The sequence below is a fragment of the Manacus candei genome, unplaced genomic scaffold (genome assembly GCF_025592945.1).
Source record: "Manacus candei isolate 608988 ecotype Guabito, Panama unplaced genomic scaffold, ASM2559294v1 h1tg000015l, whole genome shotgun sequence".
In the NCBI taxonomy this organism is placed as follows: Eukaryota; Metazoa; Chordata; class Aves; order Passeriformes; family Pipridae; genus Manacus; species Manacus candei.
The window spans coordinates 9,183,855-9,193,053 of NW_026138063.1; the positions used below are offsets into that span (position 1 = coordinate 9,183,855).

At 63.0% G+C, this 9,199-nt stretch overlaps 2 protein-coding genes across 2 annotated transcripts; both read right to left on the bottom strand.

Annotated features, from left to right (window-relative positions):
* Nucleotides 1-58: 58 nt before the first annotated feature.
* On the bottom strand, nucleotides 59-1,942 carry LOC127468405 (heat shock protein beta-7-like). Its single transcript, XM_051781526.1, has 3 exons — nucleotides 1,801-1,942; nucleotides 842-993; nucleotides 59-303 (listed from the first exon to the last, which is right to left on the bottom strand). Exons 1-3 carry the CDS (start codon nucleotides 1,940-1,942, stop codon nucleotides 115-117), a joined length of 483 nt encoding a protein of 160 aa, XP_051637486.1. The 3' UTR covers nucleotides 59-114.
* A 256-nt stretch (nucleotides 1,943-2,198) lies between these two features.
* Nucleotides 2,199-8,674, bottom strand: FAM131A (family with sequence similarity 131 member A). Its single transcript, XM_051781603.1, is given in 7 exon segments — nucleotides 2,199-4,223; nucleotides 4,583-4,711; nucleotides 4,920-5,102; nucleotides 5,346-5,439; nucleotides 6,299-6,423; nucleotides 8,033-8,076; nucleotides 8,078-8,674. Coding segments are annotated over 7 exon segments (1,077 nt in total). The 5' UTR covers nucleotides 8,134-8,674; the 3' UTR covers nucleotides 2,199-3,777.
* Nucleotides 8,675-9,199: the final 525 nt, after the last annotated feature.

Consider the following 9,199-nt stretch of genomic DNA (forward strand, 5'->3'; position numbering starts at 1 on the left):
CACTGAGGAGCTGAGGGTAGGGAGGGGCACAGCCAGTGAGCACCAGCTGAGCCTCACCACAGCGCCGGGGTTGGGATCACTTGGGGCAACGAGCCTTTTGTTGCCCAGTGCCGCTCACAGCGTGGCCTCGCTGCGGTACAGCAGCGGAGGGGGCTGCCCAGGGCGGGCACCGGCACGGCGCCGGGCTGTGATGACCAGAGTGCCGGCTTCAGTGAGGGTGCAGCTCACCGACAGCGGGTCCGTGTCCTCTGGCAGCTGGCACTTGTGGGTGAAGGTATCACAGACAGTGCCATCCTCAGCCACCTGTGGGAAGGCAGCACCAGTGCAGTGGAATACGGCGTGGCATGGTGGTACACAGCACACCCCCAGTTAAACCCAGTGCTACTAATGGGGCAACTGCCAGTCACCCTGGCTCCAGCAGGAAGCTCAACAGGGCAGTTCCCAGTGACTCAGGGACAATTCCCAATTACCCCATTGCCAGCAGGGAGCAGGTACCAGTTGCCCCAGTCTTGTGAGGTGATTTCTAACTACTCCAGTGTCAGCAGGGACTGTTCCCAATTGCCCACCTTCAGCAGAGAATGCAGTGGAGCAGGAGTTCCCAGTCGCTCCATTCTCGGTGAGGACAGTTCCCAGTTACCCCACTACACGAGAGGTGCAGTAGAGCAGGAGCTACCTGTTTTCCCATCACTAGGGCACAGGTCCCATTTATTACCCCAGTGCCAGTAGGGGCCATTCCTCAGTTACCACTCCATCCCCCCACCCACAGGAGAGGGGTGTCATGGGGCAGGATCCCCACTGTACCATGGCCAAGAGGGGATGCTGCCCCCTCGGGGTGCCTCACCTTTTCTGCCTGGATGGAGACATGGCAGTTGGAAGTGGTCACCACAATGTCAGGGGGATCAAACTGGCTGACGTCGGCCACCACTTGGTAGGTGTCACCTTGGGCACGCACCCAGGTGCCCAGGCTGCAGGGGTACATGGCACCTGGGGACTCTGCGGGCATTGGAGGGCTAATGGGCATGGGGGCACAGTACCTGGGGATGGGGGGCTGTGGGAGAGTCTGGTGACACTGGGGGAGGGAGGGCTGGGGGTAGCAGCAGCAGTGGGAGTTTGGGGACACTGAAGGTGCTGAGGTAGTTGCAGGGGGAATTGGGTATTCCAGAGTAGGGGGGTACTGGGTGATCTGGTGTGGTCCAGGGGTTGAACAAGGAAATGGGGGGTCTGGATGAGGGTACTGGTAGGGTCTGGGGGCACTGGACAACCTGCAGACAGCAGGAAAATAGCACAAGAAGCTGAAAACACTGTTGATGACCAGGAAAATCTGGAGGCAGCAGGCTGGTGGGGAAGAGGGCACTGGAGTTACTGGGGGTGTACAAGAAAGGGGGGGGTGGCTAACAGGGAACATCAAGGGGTCTGGGGCACAGAGGAGCTGAGGACATAAGGGCAGCCGGGATGGTTGGGGTGGACTGGAAAAGGCTATGAGTAGTTCTGGGGACACTGGGAGGCTCAGAATTGTCTGGGGAGAGGGTAGCAGGGAGCATAGTGGTCCTGGGGACAGCCAGGACACTGGAGGAACTGGGGACTTACAGGGAGAGCAAAAAGCACCTGGGGGGGATGAGGGCTGGGGAACAGTCCAGATAGCCACAGGGCACCTGGGTGGCAGTCAGGGTTCCCCTTCCAGCCTTCCCAGCCCGTGCAGGGGGGACGGTCCCACTCTGTGCCCAGGCACAGGGCAGCTGGATAACCCTTAGAGGGACCCTCCCCAGGGTAGCAGGGCCCCCCACTCCCCATCCCTGGTACCTGGATACCCAAACACCTCATGTGCCCGTGGCCCAAAGGGTCCGTGCCGCCGGTCGCCCTCGAAGCGGGGTTCGCCATGGCCCTGCCCATAGGCGCTGATGAGCTCGGCATGGTACGCCGCGGCTGAGCTGAGCGATGCCATGGCGCCTGCTGCCCGCACCCCCCAGAGCCCTGCCGTGGGGAGGGTCCAGCCGCCCGCCAGACACCACTGCCAGATGCCCATAATTAGGCACCCTGTCCCTAGGAATGCGAGATAAGGGACGATGCCTGATGCCTCCGTCACCCTGTGGGGCCGCGGAGGGGGATACATCACTGCCACCACTGGCCTGCCACTCCTCTGGCCCCCCGGGGAGGAGGTGCCCCCACCTGCAAGAAGAGGCTCCCGGCGCAGCGCTCGCACAATTGACTTTATTCAAGACCTGGCAGGATAGAGGAGGGGGTGCCACGGTGTGGACACCCCACAGGTACCGCCGCAGCGGGGTGGGGGGCTCAGGCAGCCCCACAGATATGCACATGCGTGCACATGCCCATGCGCTCCCAGGTGTGCACATGCACACACACACAGAGCAAAGCCCCCCACCCACCTGCAGGCACCCCAGACTCACCATCCCATCCTATCCCTGTACCCTGGGGAGCATCTGCTGCCCTTGGGAGGGAATGGCAGCGGGTGGCAAGGAGCCCATTGGCACGGCATCAGGCCTGCCAGCCCCTGCAGCCCCTCATAGTTTGGCGATGGAGGGGTGGGGTTGGGGGGCAGCCCCACAGTGGGCACCCCAGGGCAGGGAGGGAGAACAGGGGCTGTGCCCAGCAAAGGCTTGTGGGGGTGCTGGGGGTGCACAGGAGCAGGGGTGCAGCAGGTGCTTGGGGCACCCTGGGATGAGAGGCCAGGGGACCACGGCCAGGGTGGGTGAGGAGCAGCATGCAGGGGGAGAGTGGCCCTACAAGAACACGTGCCATGCGGGAAGGGGCGTGCAAGCGTTGGCAAAAACTGGCATTCCTCCCCCAAACCACGTGCCTGGAACCCCTGGCATGGGCTTGAGGGGCCCCCGAGGTGGGGGTGCCACCCCCAGCCAGGATGGGTGGGGCTGGTCGCCCTTCATGTAGGCACTTGGTTCCCTGCTAGTGGTGAGTGACCTGGGGACAGGGACATAAGTCCCACTGCCTACCCTCTCTCTCCACCCAGCATTGCCTCACAGCAGATTTGGGGAGCCCTGGCTGGGCTGAGCCCCTTGCTGAAGGGCTGGCTTGGGGCTGCTGTCCTGGTCATCCAAAGCCACCATTCTGAGTGTCCATGCCCACCTGGCCCTGCAATCTTCCTGTGCCAGCCCCATGCATGTACAAAAGTATAGAAAGTCCCAGCACCACGGCACATCCGCAGCCCCCCAGAACACCCAGCACCCCCACAGCATCTCTCTGGTAGCCCCATGTACCGAGGCAGCAGTTCACAGTTTAAAACTCGGTCTGATAAAAGTTGGCCAGGGAGAGAGGAGAAAAGCCCCTCCCACCCCAAATGGCCACCACCATCCTGGCTCAGGGTGGTGGGGGTACCACGGGATGCTCAGAGAGTTTCAACCATGCCAATGGCGGGGGGGGTGGGGGCCTGTGCCCAAAAGGGGAGCCCAGGGTGGTTTGGGGGAGAACATGCGAACAGTCAGCCCCACTTATTTAGTCTTGTTAGTTTTGGGGGTCACATCTGGGCATCAGGGTGGGGGACAGACCCCCCGAGCCCTTCCCTGCGCCTCTTCCCTGCTCTCATGCAAAAATCCAGGAGGGCAACGATGTGGCCAAGCAGGGCCAGGGCACAGTGGGGGCACACTGGCTGGGGGGGCTGCAGTGGTCCCCCGAGCCCCTCCTGCGCCCGGATAGCGAGGGGGAGCAGCAGCAGGGCCCGTCCCTTGCCCAGTATGGGGTCTGGCCAGAGGGCTTCGGTAGGGGGACTGGACCCCCACCAGGAGAGGCAGGGCACCCTGGGGGGCATCAGGGCTCTTCAGCGTCCTCCTCCTCCTCCAGCGACGCCACCCCAGAGGAGGCGACATCGGAGACTTTCCGGCGCAGAGGGAAGTCCTTGCTCAGCACCACCTCATCCTCCGCGGGCGAGAGGCAGGCTTCGGCGTAGGACACGGAGTAGAGGGAGTCCTGGCACCGGAGCCGTGCCAGGCCCCGCAAGGCACTTTGGCTGGCTGGGGGTGGCAGCTTGGGCAGCAGCAGGTCCTCGCCCCCCAGGGAGCCCAGCAGTTTGGCAGTGAGTTCGGAGGGGGACACCATCTCCAGGCTGCAGAGGCTGGAGCAGAGAGTCTCAGGGGAGAGGGTGTGCGAGGAGTCGCTCTCGGGCTCGCAGGAGCCGTGCCGCACGCCCAGCTGGCACAGGTGGCCCTGCAGCAGGTCTCGCAGCAGCGCACTGGCGGGCATCGTGCCAGACAGCTCTGTGGAGAACCAGGACACTGGGTCAGTCCAGGGCTGAGGGCACCACGGATGTCAGCTGCCCCCTCCACTGTGCCCAGCAGGTTGGGAGCACTCCCATGACCCCTTTGCCCACAAATTGCTGCATGCACTGTTAACCACCAAAGGAAAAGCAAAACATGCTCTGGCACCAGGGAGGGTGTCACGTTGAAGGGCTTCCCCATCCCCGGCATGGGCACTGTTTGCCATGATGCCAGGCAGGAGCACTGCCCTGTGTAGAGATGGCCAGGCTGGGGAATGTGCCAGGCAGCTCCTTCAACCCTCAGTGGTGGGACACCCACAGTGGCAGCAGGGCCACTTGCCTGCTCCCCATGGCACTTACCGGTGGCCTGGGAGCTCTCTGTGGAGGGCAAGAAGTCCTCGTCATAGGACTCGTCATTGGAGTCGTCCCCATCCACCGAGGACCAGGCTCGCAGCTTGGCCTCAGCGATGGCAAACTGCTCTGCCACTCCTGGCACAGGACAGGTACGGGTCAAATACATGCAGGGAGGTGCCCCCAAATCCCCCTGCCCCAGCACCTCTATGCCCCCAGTGGATGGATAGATGGATGGATGGATGGATGGACGGACAGATGGACGGATGGGGACAACCTGTCCCACCACCCATGCCCTCAGCCACAGTGAGGACCACGCCCACCGGCCATGCCCCACGGTGCCCACCGGCAGCAAATCGCGCCTCCTGCTCGCCCTCGCTCAGGTGGCAGTAGGAGCTGAAGGCGCTCTCCAGGGCAGCAGGTGACTCCACTGGCTTACACCAGCCCTTCCACTCGATGAGGTGGGCCACGCGGCCCTGCGCCATGGCTGTCGGCTTCGTCACGTGCTCCTTCACCACTTGCGAGATGCCTACGGGATGCGTCCCCATGTCAGCACCCCAAGTGTCCCTCACAGAGCTCATTGCCCTGGGACCCAGAACCCCCCGCCTCCAGCCCCTGAAACCTGGCAATCCCATGCCCTCCTCTTGGGCACTAGGGACCCCTTGAGCCGCCCAAACTCCACAGGGTTGACCTCCACACCCTCCCCAGGAGGCCCAGACCACTCATCTCAGGAGAGCCCCTTGCCCAGACGCACCCCCGTGTGAACAGTTACCGTGCAGCGAGGAGCGGGCCAGGGCAGCGATCTCCTGGATGGTCAGCGCGCGCCGCGACTTGGGCAGCATCTCGACAGTGTCCTCAACATTGACCTGCCAGAGTGAGCAGCAGTGTCACAGACCCTGGCACCACTCCCCTTCTGTGAGCCCCATGCTCCAGGAATTGGGCTCAACCCCACTTGGTGCCCACCCCGAGGCGCCTGGGGTGTAACATATGCACACATTATAGGCATACATGTGTGCAGAGGGGTGGCCACAGTCCCTACATGCAGGGCAGTGGATATACTCACCTGTGCCTGGGTGCACTCTCCCACACTGTGCAGCCATGATCTGACACTGTGTGCACACGCACTGTGCACACTCACACCTGCACTCTTACCTGTGCACACACAGATGTGCTCAGTGCACACACACTGGCACGTGTCCACTCAGGTAAACACACGTACACACAGACAAGCAAATGTGAGTGAGACGGGGGCACACCCTCGCTGTGCACACATGTGAACTTGCTGTACACGCAAGTGCACCTGCACACTTGTGTGCCCACACACGTGTGTGCCCTGTGCTACTTGGTGCCACTGACTCCCCAGCTTGTGCACATGCACGTGCAAGGCCAGCACAGGCGGATTCCCCAGCACCCACTCCCTGGCAGCACATACACTACGCCAGGACATCCCGCTGCATGTCCCCATTGCTATCTCGGCCATGCCAGGCCCTGAGCCCATGGCCACGGGGGAAGCGATGTGGGATTTGGAGGCGCGCAACAAATTGCATTGCCATGGCAACGAGGCACCGTGGACTGATTTCTCCCAGGATACAGCCCGGCTCATGGCTGACGTCAGAGCAGCCTCGAGCTGCTGCGAGATGGCAGGGCCATGGCCAGGACGGGTGCCCCGCCATGGGGTACCAGCACACAGATACCCCAGCCGGGCATGTCAGGGCTCAGTGGTACCTGGAGGAAGTCCTGGCTGTCGAAGGAGGCCTGGCGCACCAGCCGGGGCAGTGGGCGGGTAGCACTCAGTGGTGACAGTGCCTTCACCTCCTTCCACTCCACACACAGCGTCGTGTCCACGGCCACTGCAGGAAGAGCCAGGGCCAACCTCAGCACCTCTGTCCCCCCAGCAGCCCCCTCAACCCCCCACCCTGCAGTAGCAGCTTCTTGCCTAGTCTGAGACCAGACACAACTCGTTGCTGCAGCACCAGTGACTCATGCCCGGGCAACTCTTCCACCTGTGTCAGCGGTAACGCAGGGCCTCAACCTGGCACTGGGGACCAGGCTCCTGTCCGAGCTTGGCAGCTGCTTCAGCAGGGATGGGGCAGCTGGACCAGGCTTGGGGGCATGGACAGGGCAAGGGGCTGGGTGTGTGGAGGAAGGCAGCACTGGGCCATGCCTGTGGGGGGCTGATGCACCTCCACTGTCTCCAAAACCCCCCTCTCCAATTCCCCATCTCTGGGGCAGGAAGGAAAGAAGCAAGAAGGAATAGGGGCAATAGACATACCCATCCTTCACTCCAACAGCATGACCTCCTGGCAGTGGCACCCCAACTGGATGACTGCCCACACCCTCGGGCACTGACTCCCAAGCACTTGGCCCAGGGAGAGGGTCTCCTGTCACTGCAGCCCCCTGGACAGGCCAGTCTCAAAGGGGATGGGGTGTCCCTGAAGAGCCTAATTTCCACTGCACCGAGGTGGGCCTGGCTGACGTAAACCAGCCATGAAGCGGGATATAGGGGGGGCAAGCAGTGTTCCCTCCCACCCACATCTGAGGGTAGACCCTGGCTCCTAAAGAAACTGCTGATAGGATCGCTCCCACTCCCAGCTGTGGGCAGGGGCACCCTGTGGTGACGTTCCAGCATCAACACCTCTACCCCCTTAGCAACAACACCCCCAGAGCCTCGCTGGCACGTCTGCAACACCCTCAACACTGTCCTAGCCCCCACCAACCCAGCTCCCAGAACACCCTCAGATCACACCCACAACCTCCATCACCTCCATCCCTCCTGCAACATCCCCAAGACATCTGCAGCACCCCCTTTGCACCCCACACACTGCAGCACACCCCTGCCAGCCCCCATAGCCCATCCAATAGCCCCCCAAAAACCTCTATCTCTCTCATAGCACCCCTGTAACCTCCCAGGACTCTGACCAGCACCCTAATCCCCCAAGCCCCTTGCACCCCCACCAGCACCTCCAGAGCAGCAGCCCAGCCCCTCTAATCCCCCAAACCCCTACACATCCTCATGTCCCTGTACCTCCCCGCACTCCCTGGACCACCCAGCTGCCCCAGAGCAGCACCCCGAGCTCTCAAACCCCCACCCATCTATAGTCTCCATCACCCTATATGTACCTAGAGCCCTCAAGTTCTCTGCACCCTCACCATACTTAGATACCCCAATTCTCTGTGTATTTCCCTCACCTCCATAATTCTCCATATCCCACAGCCCCCAACCCCCATACACCACCACTCCATCCCTTAGACCCCCCTCAGCTCCCCTACAGAAGCCCCGTGCTCTCCACCTTCCCATATCCCCCAGCCCTGGTAGCCTCTGACACTCTCATTGCAGCCCCTCCACCGTCCCCAGCAGCCCCCGCACACCCTCCCCTTTCCATCCCCAAAACACCGTCCATACTCTAGGACCCTCAAACCCCTCAAGCCCCCGGTCCCATCCCGGTGCCGCTCACCCACCGATGGTGGTTTTGGAGCCGATGCAGCCCATGCTCCCGGGGGGGCCCCGGTGCGGGCACTACCGCCGGCTCCGCGCCGCCCGCATCGCCCCCCGGCCGCATGGGCGGCCCCGGGCAGCGCCCGCGCCCCGCCGGAGCCGCTGCCGGGCCGGGCCGGGTCGCGGTACCGGAGCCCCGAGCGATGCCGGAGCCCCGGGCGATGTCTGCGCCGGGCCGGGAAGCAGCACGTCCAGAGACGTCACTGCTGGGGGAGGAAGAGGAGGGAGAGGGGGAGGCGGGAGGAAGAGGAGGAGGAAGAGGAGGAGGATGAGAGAAGAGGAGGATGCGCGGGAGGAAGGCTGAGAAAGAGGAGGCGGAGGGGGCTGAAGGATGAGGGAGAGGAAGGAAGGGGAGAACAGGGGAGAGGGAGGCCGGGAGGAAGAGGAGGAAGGGGAGATGAGGAGAGAGAGAGGAGAAGGGGGGATGAAGGCAGCCGGGGAGGATGAAGGAAGAGGGGGGGCTGAAGGAAGAGGAAGAGGGGGATGGAGGAAGAGGAGGGGGGCGCGGGGAGGAGGAGGAGGATGGACTAAGGAAGAGGAGGGGGCTGAGGAGGAGGAGAGGAAGGCCAGGCACCGAGGAGAGCACCGTGCCAGCACCGCGGACAGCGCTGCCCCGCCTGGCCCCGGGCCCCCGTGCACCCCCCGGGGGGCACAAGGGGCTGGGGCCCTGCAGCAACAGGGCACCCCTCAGCCCCAGGCCTGCCCACGGAATGGGTGATGTGGCCCTGCCTGCCCCTACCCTCCCCCGAAGGGCAGTTGATGCTGGAGAGAGCACAGCCGATGGCAGGGGGTCCTGGGTCAGGAACAGGTGGGTGCAGGCTTAGGGACATCACATCCGATAGCACCACAGAAACGTCCCCTGCAGGAGATCCAGGCCAGTGCTGAGGGTCAGGCTGAGGGGTTAACCTACAGCCAAAGATGTGTTCATTCTGAAACCTACTGATGGCAATTAATGCTGCGGTACCTTTTGCCTGGCACAGGAGGACATTGCCAGGGTGCTGCCCTCCCTTTGGCAAGCAGGTTACCCAAAATCGCTCAAAGGGCTCCCTCCTTACTCACTCACTCCCAGTCAGGGGGAGCTCCTGGCCAGTCCCTGGCCCCAGGCCTTTCCCTGCCAACTGCTTCCCAGC

Bases quoted from the DNA above. Each gene is read 5' to 3' on its own strand.
- LOC127468405 (XM_051781526.1), bottom strand. From the start codon at position 1,942: ATGGCATCGCTCAGCTCAGCCGCGGCGTACCATGCCGAGCTCATCAGC. The intron at 994-1,800 runs GTACCAGGGATG...CAATGCCCGCAG, and splicing joins TGAGGTGTTTGGGTATCCAG to AGTCCCCAGGTGCCATGTAC. The intron at 304-841 runs GTGAGGCACCCC...GCCTTCCCACAG, and splicing joins TCTCCATCCAGGCAGAAAAG to GTGGCTGAGGATGGCACTGT.